Here is a 24,488-nt window from a genome sequence, read left to right as displayed (position 1 = left end):
ATGTCCTGAAGTCCCCCAGGTCTGCTTATCTCTTTGGTCTCTTTCTCTCTTTCTGTCTTTCTCTCTCTCTTTCTCTCAAGTGCTCCCCACCCTCTCCCTGAGAGAATCAATGCCTGCTTCACCATCTCTGACTACCGGGAGGCAACATCCATTGTGGTACACAGCACTGCTTTCTCTGAAGACGTTTCTTCCTTCCTTCTCTGCTGAGAAGGGTGCGGGCATCCAAGAAGATGTCTTGGGATGCAGAGCCAAAGACTATACACAGAAACTCTCCACGTTTCCTCTCTTTGAATTGGTCTTCTTTGTTGTGAAGAACTTGAACATATTGAAAGAGATGGGACCCCACTTCTTGGTAGCCAGGCCTAAAGGCCCGTCCAAAATTTTTAGATGGAAAATGAAGACCAAAACAAACATTTCTTTGGCTGGCATCTGAAAGAGGCATAAAAAAATCCCAATCTTACCACCCAAGACACATTTCTCAAGAGCCTAATGGCTTTGCACATTTAGGTAACAAAATACTCCTTCCTTTAAAAGACAAGGTTATGGAGTAGTTGGCATCTGTTTGCTGATGATGTTCTTTACTCTCTTTAGACAGGGATACCCCATCCCCAATAATATATAAACATTTGTGCTGATGAATGCACGTTTTCTGTCTTTAAAATATTGGGAAATGCATCTATTTGTACTGCAATGCCAATTTTGAAAGTTTTAAAATAGTCTTCCATGAGTGCTTCACAATACAGATCACATCAGTTTTATTGGTGGTAAATAAAATAAAGGCAAATACCTTTCCTCACTCGATGGAAAAGATCTGATATTACTTGATCAATATTAATCACCTTGCTTTATATTCACTTTTTGGAGGCACATAAAAACAACAGTAGACATCCTCTATATATACGCCAGAATGTATTAGAATAGGGACACAATCCAGTTCTTTAATGTGGAGGTTTAATATTGCGAATGTACACCAGAGCACTGGTCCCCATGCTAAAATAAATCATGGGAGAAAGAACGCTCCCCCCCCCGCCACCCTGTCCCCAGGAGAGGACGTTTCCCAGCACTTGTTAGTCTGGTCCTGCAGAGCTGGGAGCAAAGAGTGAAAAAGTTGCCCAGACTGGCATGTTATGACCATCCTTTATTCTGCCATCTTAGGGCTGTGGGTGAGTGCATTACTTCAGCCCCCCTTCTGTTCTAAGTGCCAGTTCATGGGATCCAGGATGGGGTTTTGAATACCTTCCAGCAGGAAATACACTCCCTGTCACCACAGGCTTTCTGTGGCCAGACCCTCCTACATGTGTTCAGTGGCACAACTAGTCTGGGGTGGCAGTAGATTTTGCACATGATTAGGCTCTCACACAGAATTGGGCAAAAACACTTTTCCTCCTTCTGAAGCTTGTCCCCCGTGCATGTACTCAGGGAGCTGGATATTGCTCCAAGCCCTTAGGTAGCCTTAGATTAGTTTGTTCTGTAAGAGACCAAAAGCATTTCACTGTTTGGTTCAAATTGTTCAGCACAAAATAGATTCCAAATATCTACTTGCAATAAAGAGCAAAGCAGTGGGTTATCAACAGGCACTTGTCAAGTGATCAAATTCATTTAAAAATATTTCTGTTTGAATTGTAATAACTAGTCCATGCACCTGGGAAAAAGAAAATAATTCATAGTCAGCCAAATGACAGCTTAATCTCGCAACCACTTTTCACTTGGGAAGCCACCCAAGAATCAATGGTAAAACTTTGCCTGGAGTTGTTGCTGGCTTGGACTGCAAATTGGTATATACCTGTGGCTTGATTAGATCTTGTGAGAAATATTTGTAATAAAGTGGCACGGAGTATGAATATACTTTATGTAGTGCATTTTTCTGAGGGGGGGGGGAGTAATCACATAGTATTTATCAGCATTTCTAGAAAGCTGTCAACCATTAAGTGGTGCTTGTAACCCCCTTTTTAAAAATGTAAATCCACTGTGGTGTAATATATCAAAGAAATAAAAGCTAGAAAGTTGTCTGAGGCTGATTCTCATTCATGGAATAAATCCACATTTTTATACCACAAAATAAAGAAATTGGTGCATTATTCTCTTCTCCATTGTGCAATGAGCATTCATCAGAACCGACATGTCATGTCAAAGATTTATTGGAGTCTCTCAGGCATGTGTAGGTAGTTCTTCCTTGCACTCAGGAACAGCGACCCCTCTATCTGCCTACCTGGCAGTTTAACAACATATGAAAACCTGTAACTCTGATTTGTGCATCTATTAGCCTGTGGTTATTATTGAGACAATGTATGTGAAGTGGTTAGAAACACACAAAAAGCACTTTTATAAAGGAATCCTTCCCTAACTATAATTGGTGCTGCTGAACTGTATAGACAGCTTCTCCAGCTTTTTTTTTTTTTAAGCTGGCCAGTGAAATAGACTGGCCAGTAGGCTCAGGGCAGATGATACAACAGGCAGTTAATTTATGGAATTCACAATACATGGTTTAGATGGCTTTAAAGATAGGGATGGGATGAGAATTAGAGCAAGGGTGGTCCACTAGGCAAGCACTCTTTTACCTGAATTGTGAGCAGAACTGGGTGGGGGTGAGGAGTGCAGAGCCTTGAGGGCATATCTTGAGCAGGTGTCTGCTTGGATTCTATTTGCCTTTTTAAAATGTCAACACTTTCCCAAAGGAAGCAGGAAGAAGTAGCAGCCACCCAGTAGAATGCTCCAATGAAGGCAGAAGGTTTGCATGGGCTGCTTGCCTTGCAGACAGTAATTCACAGAGCTGGATTGCAAACCCCATGATTCCTTGGCAGAAGATATACCATTTCTGACCAGAAAGATGGTCTGCTGGGGTAGACCTCTCTACCAGTCCATCCTTCATTCCCTCCTTCCATGGCTTTCTGTTTCTTTTTGTTCTGGAGAGCAGGATGGGTAGCAGCTGAAGGATGGCCGATGCTTTCAGCATCAAGTTGAACGCTCAGAGAGCATTCTAAGGACTTTCTCATGATAAGCCCTTATCATGCTCTTCAGGATGAGCCTAAGGTGGCCCATTTCTATTTCAAAATATTGGACAGACTCAAGGAGGATAGTTCTCTCGACTGCTATTAGGGATGGCAATGAAATGGTATGTCCAAGTACTAGCTGGTGGGAACAACAGACAACTTGCGGGGGCTGCTGCATTAGCCTTACTTGTAAGATTCCCAGGAGCACATGGCAAGACACTGTGCTGGCAGCAGAACAAGATGCAACTTTCATCCAGTCCAGTTTTGAGCATCCTAAATGGCTGCAACCCAACATCACATAGGAAAACTCTTAATGTCTTTAGTCAGTCTTTGGATTACATAACCACTTTTAAACTAAAAATGTTTGTGAAGTTCCTTCCTAAATACATTGCCCAGTTTATTCTCCATGGACCACACACCACAACCCTTAAGTCAGGCTGACTTATGGTGGTTTGCTGAAAGCCAGAAACTAAACCAAGATCTCCTGGCTTCAGATCCAACTTTCTATTTGGTTCTCATTCACAGAACACCTCTCATACATACTAGGTTATGCCAGCTTTGGTAATCAAAATTACTAATGTTTCCAATTGTTACTAAGTGTATTTTTCCTGCTAAGTTTAGAGAAGCTCAGGAATGGACTCATTTCACAATTAAATAAACAACAAGAAGCATAACACAAAGTTATGTTTTAGCATTGAGTAGCCTTATACTGAATTATTTGGCACCCCAGTATGGCTTCTGGAGTGGTTCTGTATGCTCATGTAAGAACACTTTCTTCATATGGGTCACACAACCCACTGAAATAAAATACCACAAATTACAACTGTATGAGGAATCTGGCTCTGAGCAAACAGAGTTGATGCAAATGTTACCTTAAAAACCAGAGATAATGCAAACATGACTATGAGTACACATTCCTAGAGAGAATATTTACTTGTCCTATCCACACTCTCTTGGTTTTCCTCAGTGCATGAGGATAAAAATAAGATTTGCTTGAAATTTTACTTCAGTCTGATGAACAGTTTAGGACTGACTGTGTGAGGCCTGTCTGGAATAATCTGAAAATTGCACCACAACATTTACCTTGCAGTCTTTCAGATTTTCATTTTTAAGAGCAACCCATAGATTTATATTGTGTCTAGGCAAATTTTAAATGAACTTCTAATACTGGCCTCATGTTCTGTGTACATACTGAAATGGTGGTTATCTGGATTGTGGCTTATTTTATAACTAAATGTAGATATTTAATTGTGGTGTGTGTGTTTTTGAGAGGCAGGGTAAAAAATCTGATGTCACAAAAGAACCTTTTGGAAACATGATCTGCAAAGTGCTTAGTCATGAATCTTATCTGAAGCAAAAAAAGAGCACATTTAATTATGCAATTTTGTAGCTGTGAAATAAACTCCCCTATTTGAGGGAAAGTGGCTATATTATAATTGCTATAAATGGATAACACAATTTCCTCTGTTGTTTCTTTGGGATGGAATGTTGTTTGTCAAATATGCCAGGGAGCCGTGGGTTATTTTCCAATTAAAATTGCTCTTCGGTCTGGCTGTGATAGCATATGGTTGTGTTAAAAAAAGAAGAAAAAGAGTCAATTTAAATCCATTTAAAATTATTAATTCTAAATAAAATTGGTGTATATATGTGCCAATGTGAATCCACTTGAAATGTACCTACTCAAGTACTCCAAATGCATGGTATGCATTTGTTTGCTAATATATGAGATAATAACCATGCAAATATAACCTTCAAAGGAAGCTTATGAATCACTCTTTAAAGCATTAGCAAGAATTGCATTTAGGACCCACCACCAAAAGCCAACAATATTACAGCCTTTGCCAGTCTTCTGATGATCTCAAATGGATGCATGTAATATGTAGCTTCAGGGAAATGGTCCAGACCAACACAGACAATCAGAAATTAATTGTACCCTGCTGCTTGAATAGAAGAGCTGGATCCAGCATTCTGGTTCATTATTGTAGCTTACAGTGGCTCATCCTTCCACAATTTGCCCGAGATGGGACAGGGCAGGAACTCTGAGCCAGGTGGATTCATATCAAGACTGCCTCTGAATGCCGGGTTCTGCTTCTGCCTCCCTCTCAAGCACCTGCAAAGCATACAGAGGAGCAAGAGGCTGAGTTCCGTTCCCAGTGTGGTCCCCGTTTCAGCTCACTTGACTTTGCCCCCACTAATGGCTGTACAGAGGCCTTCTGTAGTAATGATTAATTCCTAGTGGTGATCGCCCTTGTGTGCTTCTGCAAAGCTCTTGAGGCAGGCAGGCAGTTCTCCAACAGATATTTCATGTTTCAGGAATGGCAAGGGGAAGGAAGAAATGGTGAACTGGTGTCTGCCCCATTGCAGCCAACATACGTTATATGGTGGAAAGGGATAGGAGAGTATATGTGGGGTGTGCATTTGAGACTGTGTGGGACACAGCAGAAGTGTGTGCAAGGGCTAAAAAGTTGTCAACATGTTTGTGAAGTAGAGGGAGCTTTCCTCCTACTGCAAATGGCAGATGTGGATTCTGACTGGGCTTATGGTGCAGACAACAGGTTTATATCTTCCTCCTACTCCATGGTCCCAATATGCCCACCCCACCCCACCCCACACAGCTATTTCTGCAAGAAAAAAAAAATCAACTGTACAAAGTATCTGCCGTTTTTTTGTCAAGTGGCTGCAAGGAGAGAAAGACAGTGAGAAATTCAGTGCTGCACTTCAGGTGTAAAGTGTCCCCTCTCTTGAGATACTAAAGAAGGTGATGCCTCTGAGTCAATGGGGTTGAGGTACACGGGAAGACTCGTATGTAGGGATAACCAGCACTGTAAGGTGTTTCACATCGAGAGTATGAAAACAATGTGAAAAAATAAAAGGAATAAGAGTGGTAGACAAGAGGGTGAAGAAGGGGGAGAAGGAAAAAAGAAAAAAAAATGTCCATTGAGAAGGCTGAGGTGATTCTCTGTTGAACTTTGAAAACAACAGAAGCAACATTACCCTTCCTCCTCAAATGAATAGTGAGTTGTTTAATAAGACAGATAACAATTATAGGCTTTAGTTCCAGCACCATTGGTATAATATTTTTCACAAGAACACTTAAGTGCGTGTGTATGTACTATATCAGGACTAGGAGACCCCATTATGTTAGCTATTCCATGAATAATGCATAGCAAGATGAACTCCTTGCCCAGCAGGTCTTCCAAGAAGTAGAAGAAGTGGGGGGGGGGGGACATAAAGCGAATGAAACACAGAGGAAGCTGGAGTGGGCTGTCCAAAATATTTTACTTTACACTCTAGTTTCAGATTATTATTTTTTAAAGACCTTGTAAGAGTATTTTGGCTGCTCAAGGGTGGTACAGTGGTGGGAAGTTACTTAAGGGACTGAAGTCTCACTGCAGTTGTGACCTTCCTACATAGCCCTAGGCAAGCCATAGGCTCTCGGCCTCTGCTTCTGACCTGAAGTACAGGAGATAGTAATAATACTGACCTACCTTGCAAGATTGTTCTGAGGATCCTTGAAAATGTATGGGATGGGATGGGCTTTAAAAGTACTATGCGCAGGCTAAGCATTGTTTATTAATAAAGCCAATGGTCTCCAATGCCCACCATTTCACTTTCTCGCCTCTTGTAATCAAGTTCGTTCTCCTTTTAGGTGAGCCATTGGCCACCCATATTTCAAAATTAGTTCCGTTAACAATACTTATGTGTCGTCTTATGTTTATAATTAGAACAATTCCTTTTCATTAGATTCCTTTTAAAAAATAAATCAGGAATTCTGAAATCGACTTTGTGTGAATGTATAGGATCATTACTCTGTACAAGCAGATAGCAAATCACAATTTTTCATCTTCTGGACAAAAAAAATTCCTTCCAGTAGCACCTTAAAGACCAACTAAGTCAGTTCTTGGTATGAGCTTTCGTGTGCATGCACACTTCTTCAGATTTTCGTGTGCATGCACACTTCTTCATCTTCTGGACTAAAGGTTACAAAAAGCACAGAAGGGCTACACTCCACAGCCTGATAATTTTCAAGTTCAACTGTTTTAAGAATATCTGAATAGTAAGCAGCAGTGAATGGGAAGTGTGTTTAGCTTGACTTTTCACTACTTCTCTCTGATTGTGAACATTACATTGTTGAGAAAGAACATGCTCCCCCTGGAAAGTGTCCTATGGTGGTCTTGCTGAGGTGTGGATAGGAAAATGCTGCAGTTTGTGTACCCTGCCCAAAAGCATTTGCACCAACCCATTTTTACACAATCATTTGCCAAATGTGTACACCAGGCATCAGCAACCTTTTTCAGCAGGGGGCCAGTCCACTGTCCCTCAGACATTGTGGGGTCTGTGTGTGGGAGTGAGAACTAATTCCTATGCCCCACAAATAACCCAGAGATGTGTTTTAAATAAAAGGACACCTTTTACTCATGTAAAAGCACACTGATTCCCAGACCGACTGCGGGCCGGATTGTGAAGGAGATTGGGCCGAATCCAGCTCCTGGGCCTTAGTTTGCCTACTCATGGTGTACACTATACAGCTTTTCCTAGACTGCGCCACTTCAGGCTACAGGTGGAAAGATGGTTCACATTTGAATAAGCCCCCCATGGAAAAAAAACCAACAAAATTCTCTGAATGTGGAAAGTTATCATGCCATAGAAAGTTATCAAGCTGAACTGTTAATTTTTACAGGATGGCTTTCTACATGCAGGGGACATTTATTTCATTTGCATGGAGGGGCATTGAAACATGCACAGTTTATCACCAGCAGTGTTTAGTGATGCAGTCCCGGAAAAGGTTTATCAATAATCAGCGCTATTTTTCTAGAAAGGATGGTGCTGGAACTCACCATGAACACCTCCCTTGTTCTCTTATAATGGCAATGGCACCCACCTGAGAGTTCTGGCTGAAAAAAGCCTTGTCAATAACAAATTACTTTGTTGACTGTATAAATGGACCCCTTTGTGGAATTGGACTGCCGCAAATAATATACATAAGCCTACTGAAGTTACCAGAGCTTAATGTGTACAAGTGTTTGAGGATTGGTCAATGTCATTGCTGATTACAGTAAGTTCTGAAAATGCCCATTTTTAGTTAAAATTTAGTATTTATTTAAGCTACATGGTTTATGTTAACCAACGGCGTTCATTCCATTTCCCTCTCTCTCATAAGAGAAGTGCTGTGCCATATTATTGCACAGGTAAACTAGAAGTAACAGATAACAGGCAAAAAGTTCATGATCCCCTATGCAATAGAAAATAAGATTTATTTATTTATTTATTTATTTATTTATTTATTTATTTATTTCGAACTCAAAATCTCCTACAGGTAAGATTTTGTTTTTATACCTCCTTACCTTACTGCTGTATACATACAGAGAGCTGGTCCACATGTATGGCTAAGAATGTACATACAAGTGCATTGGTTTCCAGGAAGGAGACCACAGCCTCTGCACTCTCCCCATGATATGGCTTAGCATGTCATCTGAGCCCACCCTCATGATTTGTCTCCTCCAGAGAAGCAACATAGCGTAAACCCAAAAACAAACCTAGGTTAAAATTCATGGTTTGTCTGGAGTGAAACAAACCATGAATCCCGTTTTGGATAACGTACTACAGCAAACCAAGACTTAGCTCAAAGCAGCAGGAGGAGCAGAAGAGAAGTAGCCACACAATCTCCTTTCCTTCATATTTGTGCAATTGCACTGCGGCACTGTTATGTGCAAAGCAGCTCACTGCATAGTGTCTCTATGAATGTTGAAAGTTTAAATACTATAGAATCATTGGAGGTGGGGATTTTTTTTATTTTGAAAAAAAAAACCTTTAAAATATAAATCTCCGCCTATGACCCTGGAAGCATATGAGCATTAAATATATAGCAGTCCTGAAAATAGCAATTACAATTCAAAACAGCTGTTAAAAAAAAAGAACCTAAAAGATGTGATAACCAATGACAAGGGGCATTTAATGCTGACCTTTCTGTGGTTGCCAGTGTCTCTCTATTTAGATAATTCAAAATTATTTCATTTGTTAGTGGCACTCAGGGATACACTGAATATCCACGAATTTTCTTTATTTATATATTTTCTATAATGCAAAGCTGAAACGATAATTACAGGCGGACAGAGGGGTTACTGAGTGCAAATAATACTTAACCTGTAAAATTTTCACAGTTTTTCAAGATGTTGTAAAATAAAGTAAGTGAACAGAAATGTAAATAACGCCCAATAGGAAACCCCTATATTTTGAATAGCAAACATGGTTAGCATTAAGTTAGACTTGAAGGAAACAATCAGAAGCCATGAAAAATTAAGTCACAGTGGACCAATGTGTGAAATAACAGGTCAGAAAGCCCTTCTCAGTGAAAATTTGATAGCTGCTTTAGCAGACAGGCATGTGTCTCATGCATATGATGCCCTATGTCATTTGTGCAATGCATTTGTGGAAATATTAGGAAAAGCATACATTACCCCGTATGTGCTATTCATCAACTGACCTCCCCAAAGATAAAGGAGACTTAAAAATAACCCACCCAGGACTTGATCACATTATTATTATTATTATTATTACTATTACTAATACTACTACTAATAATAATACTTTTTTCTCTATTCACATGATTTTATATTTTCAGCATGGTAACAGTTCATCTTGTATCTTCATCTACAAGATGCAGCTAGTAAAGGTAAAGGTACCCCTGCCCATACGGGCCAGTCTGGACAGACTCTAGGGTTTTGCGCTATCTCACTCTAGAGGCCGGGAGCCAGCGCTGTCCGCAGACACTTCCGGGTCTCGTGGCCAGCATGACGAAGCTGCTCTGGCGAACCGGCACCAGCGCAGCACACGGAACGCCGTTTACCTTCCCGCTAGAAAGCGGTACCTATTTATCTACTTGCACTTAGGGGTGCTTTCGAACTGCTAGGTGGGCAGGAGCTGGGACAAAACGACGGGAGCTCACCCCGCCGCGGGGATTCGAACCGCCGACCATGATATCGGCAAGTCCTAGGCGCTGAGGTTTTACCCACAGCGCCACCCGCGTCCCTAGATGCAGCTAGGTTTAAGGAAACATTGAAACATTCCCCCTCCTACTGTTGCTTGAAAATGACGTGCTTTTCTTCTAGAGGTAATGAGGAAAGTAACCAAGGACATGTAATCTGCTAAATAAAAAAGGAGGGGGGGGGATCCCTAAAGCAGTAGGAATGTGCTCATGATTTGTTGGAAACCTTGTCCTCCTCTCCATCAGTACAACAAACCCCACAGGTTTTCTGGCAGAGATTCTTGCTGGAATTTTTTGAAAATTTTGGATCTTCTCTGAGCCTCACTGTGGAGACTGCAGCTGCATGTCTTCACTAAACAGCATCCTGATATTGGCAACCATTCTCCAGGGACAGTACGGGGAGGACGAGTAGATACTCGATGAGAACACAGAGGAGGGAGGCGATGTTGCAGTGTGTTGTCTGTCTGACTCCGGCTTTGGAAAATTAAAGCACAAAAGTGAAATAAATTATGGATGGTGCCCATGAATTTTTAAACGTACAAACACATCCTGAAATATAGTAGCAGCAGGGTGATAAACCTACTACTCCCTTTGCTGGCTTTCTCAATAGTGGCCACTTTTCACGCAACAGCACTCAAGCACAGCCTCTTGCGGCAGCTACGATTCCCAGTTTGGGAGCGTGCTGCCCTTGTTTTGTTAGCCTCAGCATCTAGAAAGTGTCGGCTCACCCACAGCAGTGCTTTAGAATATATTGCCACCCAATGTGGGCACCTCTTGCCTTTTGTATTTACTGGTGTCTTATGCTTCAGTGTTTCTGATGCCCTTGAGGAAGCTCGAACCATTATTTATATACAAGGAGAGCACCAACTATTTATTAAGACAGCGTCTGAGGAGCCTGTTCATTGGGAGGGAGGTGGAAAGGAGTATTCCACCTAATATGGAACAGACTTTAAATTACAGATGTAAATTACTCTGTGACATGTTCAGTATCACCCTTTGGAGCTTTAAAATTGAGAGCTTCAGTCCTTCTGTTCACACAGATACTGGGCCTGAGTGGCAAGGCCTCTGGATATTGACCCGAATTAACTGCTTAACATCCAACCCCCTCCCCACTGGCATGTTTAACAAACAAATTGACATTTATGCCTAGCCTGATAAGTGCATAAAGTAAATAAGCCATTCCTAACATGGGAGGGAAGGAAGACCACAGAACACTTACTACAGTGGTACCTCAGGTTAAAAAACTTAATTCATTCTGGAGGTCCGTTCTTAACCTGAAACTGTTCTTAACCTGAAGCACCACTTTAGCTAATGGGGCCTTCTGCTGCTGCGCTGCCGCCACATGATTTGTGTTCTCAGCCTGAAGCAAATTTCTTAACCCAAGGTACTATTTCTGGGTTAGAGGAGTCTGTAACCTGAAGCGCCTGTAACCTGAAGTGTCTGTAACCCGAAGTACCACTGTACTTGTAAACAAGAGAGGCGGAATCCCTTTGTGCCAAACAGTTCCCAGATATGGGAATCACCACTCTTTGGCTCACTGGCTTCTTATGGTGCTATCATGGTTCTACAACCATGGAAGAGCAGTGCAATCTCCACAAGAGTAGGCAGCCACAGTGCTCCCCAGACATTTGTGCTTTGGCATGGGCTCTGTCACTTCACAACACCTCTTTCCCTGTCTTTTATTCCAGCACACAGCACCTCCTGTCCACTTGGTGCTTTTGTTCATGAGTATAGGGAGGAAAAACACTCCACTGCCCATATTGGCTTGCGCTTTTCTGCAAGGCAATACCCATGCCAGCTGAGAGGCGCCAACTTGCGAGGGAGATTTGGAGGGTGCAATGTCACACCTGTGTGACATCACACGTGGGATGTCGGGAGGAGCCAGGAGGTGGAGCCAAACATGGCAGCAGTGCAGCTTCCATGGCTGCAGCTCTTCTCTCTGGTGCGCAGCCTCCTCGTCCTCCTCCTCCTGCCACCACCACCAGCCAGGAGCTACTTCCCTCACCTTCCCCTCTGTGGCAGGAGGAGGAAGAAATGGAGATGGCCACTGAAGCCATGCCACACTTGGCTCTGTGCTTGGCCTCTTCTGCCCCATGCTTTTTTTGACATGAGGGGGTGGTCCCAAAAAGGAAATTAGTTGGGAGTGGGACTCAAAAGATCTGGGCCCCCAGGAACTGGCACCCCTGCTCCAGCCCCATTTGAAGAGCAGTGGTGAGAATTCATTAAGCCTTTCTTCAGAGTGGAGATACTGCATGTGGAGCTTCCACTCTCACCTTCTTTCCTCTGAATGGTTTGTTCATCTGGTAAACGTAAGCAACTTTAAAAACACATTTGTTTCTATCATAAGAGTTTAAGTTTAATATCCACAGTAGAAAAATACAGGCCTGGTCCGAGACATTTAGGCACCTGAGGCGAACCACAAAATGGTGCCTCCCCACATCCTGGCCAGGAGAGAAGGCGTGAGTCAGGAACGAGAGGGGATAAAGATCTACATTGGGATATGCTGCCCCTATGAATCCTGCCACCAGAGGCAGTTGCCTTACCTGGCCTAATGGATGGGCCAGCCTTGTTGCCCCAAGATAACTGGTGAGTTTGGTGTTTTAGTAGAATAAGAGCTGTTTATTTATTTTTTTTATTTGCTATATTTTAATACCGCCCTTCAACCTGACAGCTCCCTGAGCAGATCACTGTAAAGTAGAAACAACAACAATAAAATCCATACGATAAAATCAATGCAAGTGAATAAAACATAGCAGAGCAAATCAATCATTATATAGCCAGCATTAAAACAGTTGCTAAAATAAGTTAAACCACTTTAAAAGCCTGGGAGAACAAGCAATGAAACAAAAACCAAAGTATTTTCCTGGTAAAAAGTTAAGAGCAGGCACCCGGCGAAACTCCCTAGGGAGGGAGATCTCTAAGTGGGGCTTCCCTACCAAAAAGGCTCGTCCAGTTCACCTCAGATGCTGGGGCACTCAATACACAGGCAGGCTGATATGGGCAGAAGTGCTTGTTAATGCACACAGCTCACATGCCACGTGGGTTGTTGTTTTTTAATGTTCCAAGTAGAACTGTAAAATTCAAAGCTCAGGGGAAAGAACCTGCTCCTGAGGAAATTGTGCTACTCTTTTGCCATTTCCACAAAAAAGGGGGAATTTATTAAGGCAGAGTTTAATCCCCCAGCACTATTTTATGTGGACCATTTGTTCCTTGCAAATTCAAGCGTGTGTGTGGAGGGTGATACCAAAAACTCTCGAAGGGATTACTTACATTCACTGAGGTGGCCAAGTGTTTCTTTTTCTTTCTTTCTTTTAACCTACAAAAAGATCAGCTCCTGTTCCAAGTCTTTGCCTTCATGGCCCATCCTCCACGCCGAGTGCAGCCATGGTGTTGCTTGGAGTAGTGATTTAGTTTTGTTTTAATAAAGGAAGCAGAGGAGAAACACTCTCAGCTAACTCATCAAATATAAGTAAGCACCTGCAGAACAAAGTCAAATGATTCCCTCAATGAAAATTCGACAGTGTTCAGAGGATGCTTCTCTCTCACGCACTCAAACACACACATACACACACACACACACAAAAACAGCTGCCTAAATGTGCCAAAATTAGCTGAGTGAAACACTTCGGCTTAGCATCAGATTTTCTGAGCTCTGGAAAGTAGGTACCTCATCTCAGCAAAGGTAGGTCCCTCATCAGGTCAGACTGCAGGTGGGGAGCTGCAGCGTGGTTTAAATGCCTCTCCATGCAAAAACAAGCACCGGACATAGAAAGCTTGCTATGTAGCCAAGCCTTCCCTGTGACATCCAGTTTTTATTTGTGGAAGTAGAATTCCTTTTAATGGATGAGCATTCAACCGTGTGAGTCGCCCACCTGCATCCTGAATTCTGCATTCTGAGTGAATACTAGGGTTTTGACAGTGAACTGTACTACGTCTATTCTAGCATTTTATTTTCTTTAAAATAATAATAGTAGTACCTTCTATGGGTGTGACCAGTAGGCGTATCAGGTGATTTCTCACATTTCTGCTGGGGCTTCTCTTGTCGAATTAATTTAAATCTATAATCTGCAGATACGACAAGCATATCAAGTGGCATGTTAAATCGTAATTATGTCACAGCTGTTGTCGCTTGAAGCAGCTACTGTTATGTTGGGAAATGAAATAAGAGGAACAATAAAGAAACAAAATTGCATTTTGATCTTTCTGCATTGCATGCATCACAGAGCTGTTTTCCTTTTCCTCCTGTTAAGACAAAGCTGTGTAGAATGTTTTCTCACAATGGCAGAAATACTGCATGTTAAGGGGGAGAAAATATAGGAATTGCATCAGTCCAGTTATACTCATGGCAATATCAGAATTGTAGAGTTGGAAAGACCCTGAGGGTCATCTAGTCCAGCCCCCTGCAATGCAGGAATCTTAGCTAAAGTATCCCTGACAGATGGCCATCCATCCTTTGCTTTAAAATCTCCAATAAAGTCCACCACCTACAGAGGGAGTTCATTCCACTGTCAAACAGCTCTTACCACCATAAAGTTCTTCCTGATGCTTAATTTAATTGAGTTGTACTTCCAAGAAAGTGTTGACCCAGTCATAAAACAGGGTCTGTACAGGCTGTAACAACTCGATCTTTTGCAGATGTAAAACCAGGTTAAAATATCTTTGTATGTATCTTTGAGCTCAGTTTTCTTCCTGACATACTCAAGAACTAGTATGTCCCTAGACATTTTAGCATTGCAGTAGCGGCGGAACATTCACATGTGCAAAATGGAGACAGTCCAGTTGCCATGATAACTGTACCATGTGCTTCACGGCATGTTGTGATAGGCCCCTTTACATACCACAGAAATGGGAGGGCACATGCTTATAATTCTCTGCAGGCAAGCTGAGACATGGTCCACATAGATGCATCAAAGGACAAAGAGGCAGGGAGGCAGGGAGAGGCAGGGCAGAGCAAGGCAAAGAAAGCAACAGGTTCAAGTCCCAGGCATGGGTCTCTAGACAGCAGATGCTGACCAGCATACACATAGCCTTTTCCAGCGTCATTTTGCTGACAAAGAGAGCTGGAAGCCCAAAAGAGCGCAAGTGGCCTCAAGTGAACTTGTGTTCCATGGCAAAGACAAAAAACAATGATACTTTACAGTAATCCATGTGTGCTCCCCATAGTATATGCGGACCATATAAATTATCCACATTAATTTACCTTTCTTGCACACCAAGGACAATGTATACACGTTTCAGGGCAAATCATGATTATCTGCAGCTTGAACATGCAATCAGGAAAAATAAATATGGCTTGGTCTTGCATGTTACAGGAAGCATGTGGACTGTATGTTTCTGTAAAATGCATAGCAGCCCTATGTGTGCATTAGATTGTATCCCAAGGTTAAAATAAAAGGGACAGTGGAAACTTTCAGATTTCATTCATAGTAGTGAAACTGCACTAAGACCATGTGGACTGGGGTGGGAAATCTTAGGCTTGGGAATCAAATGAACCCTTCCAGAAGTCCCTGTCTGTCCCTGGGCAATCAATGTCTGGGTCCCATGCCAAGACCTGCTCCCCTCCTTCCTTGAAATGGATGAAGGCTGGAGAAATATTCACACATATAGAAAACTGTGGTGTGTGTGGTGGAAATGCAACCTATTTTCCAAAGGAAAAAGTCACATCCATTGCTCTGGCCACTGTTCATGTGGCCCCTGGAAAGTTACTCATGAGAAAATGTGGCCCTCAGGCTGAGAAAGGTTTCCCCGCCCCGACCTAGAGGCAAACTCATGTCTGTAGCAGATGTACCCATTGCACTAACTAAGCCCAGAGCAACCTTAGATGTGCTCTTTCCAAGAGACAGCATTGTGGTTACAGAAGGCTTCCGATAAGAGAGAGCCCACCCTCAGCACAATATTAAATTTCATCCTTGACATGCAGAAAATGACAACACTGAACCTATTAACCTTCTGCTCTTTAACAGTAAATATGAGCATTCAGCAACTCTTCCCTCCGCCAGAAGCTAAGACAACTTTATTAAAAGTTGGATCTCACGATGACAAGATGACATCAAGATAAATGGGAATGCATACAGATGCAGTTAGCTTCCTCCTTTATTACTGGTTTATCTCGAGAATGAACACAGGTACACAAATGTGGGCAGGCATCTCTGCGAGTCTGCCCTTTGGATTCTCTCTTCTGCTGCTTTTACACTATTATTTTAAAAGAGTGAGTTGTTATTTTCCATGACAGGGCATAAGATCACATGTAGGATAAGAACAATTTTAGAATCACAAGTGAAGAATGGGAGGTAAGAAACTAGTGTGTTCTTTCTAAAGCAAAGCAGAATTGCACACACACACACACACACACACAAAAGCACTGCATTTTAAAAAAGCCATATAATTGATGATTCTCCCTTGATAGCCACAAATAGGTGATATCCTTTGAACAGACAAGTAGTAACTTTGTTACCCACACATTTCCCTTACCTTTGCTCCCTTCCATTGTTGGCCATACTGTCAAAGTTTAGTTAATAAGCTCCCTTGGGTAAGTACATGACATTCTTGCTCATGCTCTGTAAATCACAGTGCACATTAATGGCATGATCACCATCACCCTGGCAGCAGTACTAGGGTGGTAAAAAACAAAATGAAACCCATCCTTCTCTGGTGTAGGATAGCAGAAAAAGATGCCTACATTTTGTGCTACCTGTTGCTGGGGGTTGGGGGTGGGTGCAAGGAGGTGTTTCCAGATTTTTCAAATGATCCCTTAAAAAAAACAAAAAATCAAAGACACCTACTGTATGTAGTAAGCTTTCAGAAAACATGGCTCTTTGTATTTTAATGTGCTGCAGCCCAGGATTCTACTACTTTATTCTGTGTACTGAGTAGACATCATTGCAATTAATTTTTAGATTTCCCTTTAACACTAATAAATGCCATACGAAATCAGTAATTGTACACTGCTCCTCATGGCTGGTGGTTCATATATATGGGCTATGCAGTGCCAGGAGTTTTCCCATTCTTGGAAGTGTTGTGGAGTCCCAGCCCACATGCCTCTCCACTGCACTCAATTTTTATTTATTGAATTTACCGGTATATACCGCCCTGTACCTGGAGGTCTTAGGGCAGTTCACAGAATAAAATCACAATATAGAACCACAAAATACGCAATCAAAACAACAGCAGCAATCCAATAACACCCCCCCCCAAAAAAACCCACCACGTTTTAAAAGGGCATGAGATGTCTTGAAGGACCTTCAACCACTGAAGCGATTATGGAAACTGTGCTAGAATTCCAAGTGTACAAGAACCGTGTGTGCCCTGAATCAGAGTGACAATGTTTGCATTTCTCTCAGTTTCATCGTCTTTAGCATCATATTTCAACTCTCTGCGCCTCTGTATGCATATTGGTCTGGCAGTGCTTTTCCCAGTCTAAATTAATTTTACCAGAAGGCAGCGTGAACTTGCTTTCTAGAAATAAAGCAATGTCCTTTCTGTATTATGTACGGTAATTCTTCTTATATTTGTAAGGGGGCAATGTGAAGGGGACAGAGAGAGAATCACACTGATAAGAGGATGCCAGCGTCCGCTGGTGAGCGCTCATCTTCATTCAGCAGCAAACAGGGCCATAGATGCCATTTTGGTGCTGACAGATGTGACTGAATGCTTTCCTTCTGCAAGAGAACTGTTCCTTGTCCTCTGGAATGGGAAAAATGGGCTTCATCCTCTTGGCTCCATTAATAGTGTTCAGATACTAATGGATCCGTCTTGCAATATTGAATTTACACACCTGCTGATAGCTACCAGCTCAGGCTTGATTCAAGTCAGATATATAGATCATTTAGGGGCCATGGACAGATTCAGGGCAATAGCTTTTTGGGGAAATGAATAAGAAAGTGTGATATGACACTAGTCCATATAAAAAAATGGATGGATAGGTGGAAAGACACTTTTACATTTCAAATATTGACTTAGATTGTTAATCTTTGTAACAGTGGGTAATGGCTAAACCATTGTGCTGTAAAATTTATATAAAAACTTTTAATGTTTTTAAAGCCACAATGAAGCTACTGATTTGCAGTATTAATTTTAATTTTGGAAAAATACAAAAGAAAGGATCGGATGTGTCTTCAGGATTTGTGCTAGGAAGGTTTTCACGTAGTTTCAGATACTTTTTTAAAAGCGGGCATTTATGTTTTCAGATTGTGCAGGTATGTGACATCACATTATATAGAAATAGATCTGAGTTGTATGAAAGCTATCTAAGAAATTTTCTTGTTCTATCAAAACTTTGCTAACCCCACCCCCCATCTCCTAGAAATTAGCTTTCATATGTGTCTAACTTCAGCCCCACATAAACTCCAGTGGCAGAACCTATGTGGAAACACTGCTTCTAGGAAACATTATTTTATTTCCTGGCCACCTTTTGAGGGATTTTACCTTAATATAGCATCAAAATACAGGGGAAAGAATCAGTTCTGAGTTCTAAAATGGAAAGCAAAATGTATATTATGTACATTATGATTATATACAGGCTGCATAGGTGAAAAAGAAGGAAGACAGAAATTTAAGAGATTTGCACAGAACTAGAGTTATTGTTTGCTGGAATGGTTTAGAATTAGATAAGACTATAATATTTGACATAATTTGATATAATAGCATAATTGTAAAGTGATGTTTTCGTTATATATATATATATATATATATATATATATATATATATGCTTTCGTAGATTTTCACGGGTACAGGAATGCAGGTTTTGGTGTCCTCGGGTGTCTTCCCGTGTAAAAGTTGGGGTGTCTAGGCGACGTTTCGACGAGGTCTCACTCGTCATCTTCAGGCTGGTGCTTTCGGCTTCTTGTTACTGGAACAGAGCGGGATCTCAATGTTTGAGTTCCTATAAATACTGTAGAGGGGGTGTGGTGTCTAGCCTCCAATGTTCTGGGCAGAGAGGAAGTTCCCAGGCTAGTGTGCCTTTTCTTCTTTTGTTCCTTAATTACTTGAGAGATACCTTGAGTGATTTCTTGAGTGATATCCTGAGTACCACTTAGGTGGGTCATTAGGTGTGGATTAGTTGCTAAAGTCTTTGTGTCTTGACCTCTTGAACTTTGTGAAGAGTTTTCCTGAGAAGATGGCTGTATTGCACTTAGTTGTGCTTTGGCTTGGCTTCGTGTATAGGGGCGAGCTGTGGTTTTGTGGCTTGTGTCAGCCAGATCTGTGTAGGGATTGCAGGGGGGTGCAGCATCCGGAGGTGCCACCATGGATTGGCTACTGGATGGTGTCAGTAATTCATCTGTGGAGAGGGTCTGGGTTTGGGTCTGGTGTGGTTGATTGGTGTTGGCGTTCTGTGTGCCTCTGGATCTGGTGTCAGTTTTCGTGGGGAGGGCTAATTTCCAGATGTCTGGCAAGCGGGATGTGTCGTCACGCTTGTTCATGTTGTGAGGGTGTTTCTCTATCTCGATGGCTTCCATGATTATTCTCTTGTGGTGATGTTCCGTGTTAAAGAGCAATTTGGAATCTGCAAAATTAATTTCGTGTCCTGTTTCTTTCATGTGTTGGAAAAGAGAGGAAGTTTTTTCTTCTTTTTTGACGGCATTCTTGTGTTCTGCGATACGTGCATTTATTCGTCTGTTTGTTTGTCCAATGTACGTGGCTGGGCAGACTTTGCAGGGTATTTCATAGATCCCTTGGTTTTCCAACTGGATTTTATCCTTGGGGTTTCTGAGGATATTGGCTATTTTTTGGTTGGTGCAAAAGGCTGTTTTGATATTGTGTTTATGGAGGATTTTGCTAATTTTATCTGTAGTGCCCTTGATATAAGGAAGGAGGGCCATGCCATTGTTTTCTTCTGTGTCTTGGTTTTTGGGGGGTGTTTCCTTTTGGATTAGCTTCGTAATCCTGTTTTGCTGGTATCCATTGGCAATTAACACATTTGAGAGATTCTGTAACTCAGTTGTCAAGTGGTCTTTGTCAGCCAGGCGTTTGGTTCTGGAGATGAGAGTCTTGGCTACGGAGTTTATTTGTGCAGGGTGGTGGTGTGATTGTGCATGTAAGTAGCGGTTGGTGTGTGTTTTTTTCTGGTAGATAGTGTGTCCTAGGGAGCCATCAGGTTTTTTGTAGATTAGGACGTCAAGGAAGGGAAGTTGGTTGTTGGCTTCTATTTCCATAGTGAATTGTATTTTGGGGTGTAAGTTGTTGAGATGTGTGAGGAAGCTATCCAGTTTTTCCTTCCCGTGTGGCCAAATTACAAAGGTGTCGTCAACATATCTGAGCCAAAGTTTGGGTTTGTGTTCTGACTTGTCTAAAGCATTGGTTTCAAAGTGTTCCATGTACAGGTTTGCGATGACCGGTGAGAGGGGTGATCCCATAGGTGCTCCTTCTATCTGTTTGTATCTTTGTCCATTGTGGATGAAGTACGTGTTGGTTAGGCAGTGGTTGGTCAGGTCCAAGATGTATTCGGGGGGATTGTATTTGTTTTGAATAGCTGTCAAGGCTTCATTAATGGGCACTTGTGTGAAGAGAGATACAACATCGAAGCTCACAAGTAGGTCATTAGGATGTAGGTTTTGCTTCTTTATTGTTTCATAGTTCATAGAAACAATAAAGAAGCAAAACCTACATCCTAATGACCTACTTGTGAGCTTCGATGTTGTATCTCTCTTCACACAAGTGCCCATTAATGAAGCCTTGACAGCTATTCAAAACAAATACAATCCCCCCGAATACATCTTGGACCTGACCAACCACTGCCTAACCAACACGTACTTCATCCACAATGGACAAAGATACAAACAGATAGAAGGAGCACCTATGGGATCACCCCTCTCACCGGTCATCGCAAACCTGTACATGGAACACTTTGAAACCAATGCTTTAGACAAGTCAGAACACAAACCCAAACTTTGGCTCAGATATGTTGACGACACCTTTGTAATTTGGCCACACGGGAAGGAAAAACTGGATAGCTTCCTCACACATCTCAACAACTTACACCCCAAAATACAATTCACTATGGAAATAGAAGCCAACAACCAACTTCCCTTCCTTGACGTCCTAATCTACAAAAAACCTGATGGCTCCCTAGGACACACTATCTACCAGAAAAAAACACACACCAACCGCTACTTACATGCACAATCACACCACCACCCTGCACAAATAAACTCCGTAGCCAAGACTCTCATCTCCAGAACCAAACGCCTGGCTGACAAAGACCACTTGACAACTGAGTTACAGAATCTCTCAAATGTGTTAATTGCCAATGGATACCAGCAAAACAGGATTACGAAGCTAATCCAAAAGGAAACACCCCCCAAAAACCAAGACACAGAAGAAAACAATGGCATGGCCCTCCTTCCTTATATCAAGGGCACTACAGATAAAATTAGCAAAATCCTCCATAAACACAATATCAAAACAGCCTTTTGCACCAACCAAAAAATAGCCAATATCCTCAGAAACCCCAAGGATAAAATCCAGTTGGAAAACCAAGGGATCTATGAAATACCCTGCAAAGTCTGCCCAGCCACGTACATTGGACAAACAAACAGACGAATAAATGCACGTATCGCAGAACACAAGAATGCCGTCAAAAAAGAAGAAAAAACTTCCTCTCTTTTCCAACACATGAAAGAAACAGGACACGAAATTAATTTTGCAGATTCCAAATTGCTCTTTAACACGGAACATCACCACAAGAGAATAATCATGGAAGCCATCGAGATAGAGAAACACCCTCACAACATGAACAAGCGTGACGACACATCCCGCTTGCCAGACATCTGGAAATTAGCCCTCCCCACAAAAACTGACACCAGATCCAGAGGCACACAGAACGCCAACACCAATCAACCACACCAGACCCAAACCCAGACCCTCTCCACAGATGAATTACTGACACCATCCAGTAGCCAATCCATGGTGGCACCTCCGGATGCTGCACCCCCCTGCAATCCCTACACAGATCTGGCTGACACAAGCCACAAAACCACAGCTCGCCCCTATACACGAAGCCAAGCCAAAGCACAACTAAGTGCAATACAGCCATCTTCTCAGGAAAACTCTTCACAAAGTTCAAGAGGTCAAGACACAAAGACTTTAGCAACTAATCCACACCTAATGACCCACCTAAGTGGTACTCAGGATATCACTCAAGAAATCACTCAAGGTATCTCTCAAGTAATTAAGGAACAAAAGAAGAAAAGGCACACTAGCCTGGGAACTTCCTCTCTGCCCAGAACATTGGAGGCTAGACACCACACCCCCTCTACAGTATTTATAGGAACTCAAACATTGAGATCCCGCTCTGTTCCAGTAACAAGAAGCCGAAAGCACCAGCCTGAAGATGACGAGTGAGACCTCGTCGAAACGTCGCCTAGACACCCCAACTTTTACACGGGAAGACACCCGAGGACACCAAAACCTGCATATATATATATATTAACATAAAGTATTACATGGAGCACTGTGAAATATCATTTCACCTTTTAAAAATGCTAGATAGCTTTCTTAAATTTGGATAGTCAGAAGGGTTTCATTTCCTCATATCCTTCCTTTAAACACATCTTTTCTGCATATTATCCTTGTTCCTCTCTGCAACCAAGCAATATAATTGCCCACTATCTATTTTAGGTTGCAAAATCCCTGAGAACAGGGAATTTTCTATGTTGCCTCTGGAAGACTGTAAGGTGCCATGTGCACCAATATGCACACACAATTCTCAGCACCATCATTATGCAAACTAAGAAACATCCTACACATCTTTGTGCATACTCATTGCATTGCTTTAAATCATTTAAATCAGAAACAGTGTTTGTTTTTTGGGTGGTGCCAGATAGTTTGGCTTCTGAGGTTTGATTTACACATTGCCCAGCCACCTATTCTCAGGTGTTTGGCGACCCGAAGCCATAAAATATGAGACACATGGCCCCAAAATCATGGGAACACAATGAGAACATGCTCTAAAAAGCTCCTATGGAACACCTCTGCTTCACACACCCGTACAGGTAGCAAAACACACTTGGATAAATTAGTTCTGAGTTGCTTACTAAGTGCCATTTAAGAAGATACTAGATATGGTGTTTTGGCATGTAAGTGCTTCAAGTGTTTTACTTCACGCGGTGGAACGTTCTGCTTATTCCAGTTAAGAAAAAGCATTTTATATTCAGCACATGGTAGAATTTTTTTTGTTTCGATCTCCTTGATAGTTTAGGAATGCTACTGTTCTGGGAATATATGTTTTCCCTCTCTCCACCCCTTCCACATATTGCATATTCTCTGTGGGTGGGTGATGGGAAAACACCACAGTGCTAAATCCTGTGTTTCAGAGGTAAATTAGTTGCAGTGCTAAGTCCTGTGCAGCAGAGGTAAATCTGGACATTGAACAAAAGCAAATTCAAATAAAAATTAGGCATTCAAATTGCTTCTTGAATGTTACAGGCTTTTAGCTCATTATGGCTGAGTACTGTGGCTTAGAGTGAAGAGTTAAGAGATGAAAATACCGTACCTCATGAAGTGGCAGCATGAATGAGGCTTCAGAGATACACAAAGTAGTTTTCTAAAGTGCTACTTCCAGGCTATCAGAAGGTTGCATTCAATTACTAGCTAAAATTAGTTTAGACAAGGAGGGTGGAGGCGTTGTATATCATTTCCATTCATGCAAACATGATCTAGTGCAGCCTCATTCAACCCAATGGCTGAGAATGTCTCAGATATGTGTCAGAAGTACAACCTGTGTTCTCGTGGTGTTCTTAACTTTTGTGAAGTGCTTTAGATAATAAGGAAAAATAATTTACATCGGGTTAGGTTGACATGGAGTTGTTTTAGGGGGCAGGCAAAAGGCTGAATTGAAATAACTAATGGCTGCATCTTATGTTATAGACTAGAGACATGGGATGACTTGAAAGCAAGGCAGATGTCTTGTCAGAATGGATAGTGTATATGTCTGGCTCCCAGACAGTCTGTAGAGCTTCCAAATTCCATTAAAGGGTTTGGCAGTTCACAAGTCTGGCGAAGACCCAAGCGTGTATTACCCATAATGACAAGGCCCTTGAAATCCTTCCCAAAGACATGAAACGTCATCCTCAGTCTTGAGGCTAAAATGTGAGAAGTAATCCCAAGAGTCCCTGATTACAGAGGTTTTGCTACAGGGACTTTTCTTGTTTCCTTGATAAGCCACACGATGCATTATTATGTTTTACAGCATTGTTTGTGGCACAATAATTTAAACAAAATGAAATTCTTAATAGGCTGTTTTGAAAATGCCTCAGGGAAAACGGTGACATATTCAGTGCAAAGTCAAGGAAATGTACAAGCTAACTGTAGATTATCGTTATTGCATAGTGAAGATTCTGGACATAAATTGATGGTGATACATTCACAGCACACAGCCAAATATACTAGAGAGTTCCTGTGACTGTCTTCACCATTGTTTATAGAGGTCTGAAGTTTCAGAAAAGCAGAAAGTGGGAAGATGAAATTATAAAACTCTGAAGATGGTGGTGGAGTCCTGGGAAGTCAATGAGTACCT

The 24,488-nt window shown here is 41.9% G+C and overlaps 2 protein-coding genes across 10 annotated transcripts in view; both read left to right on the top strand.

Moving 5' to 3' along the window:
* LOC310842696 (uncharacterized protein) overlaps positions 1-24,488 on the top strand; it is a 1,538,459-nt gene that overhangs the window by 378,268 nt on the left and 1,135,703 nt on the right. The window lies entirely within an intron of this gene.
* PCDH9 (protocadherin 9) overlaps positions 1-24,488 on the top strand; it is a 754,509-nt gene that overhangs the window by 207,190 nt on the left and 522,831 nt on the right. The window contains exon 3 of one of the 9 annotated variants that reach the window (XM_083737784.1): positions 81-2,007. The exons of the other annotated variants lie outside the window; for them this stretch is intronic. Within the exon in view, the coding sequence (XP_083593910.1) occupies positions 81-101 (21 nt within the window). The 3' untranslated portion in view covers positions 102-2,007. Of the gene's footprint in view, positions 1-80; positions 2,008-24,488 lie in introns of those variants that run through there. 9 annotated transcript variants of the gene reach the window in all.

This window comes from Podarcis gaigeae (genome assembly GCF_964106915.1).
Source record: "Podarcis gaigeae genome assembly, chromosome: 4".
Classification (NCBI taxonomy): domain Eukaryota; kingdom Metazoa; phylum Chordata; class Lepidosauria; order Squamata; family Lacertidae; genus Podarcis; species Podarcis gaigeae.
The sequence above is the reverse complement of the archived record's forward strand: the minus strand, read 5'-3'. Positions and strand labels throughout refer to the sequence as shown.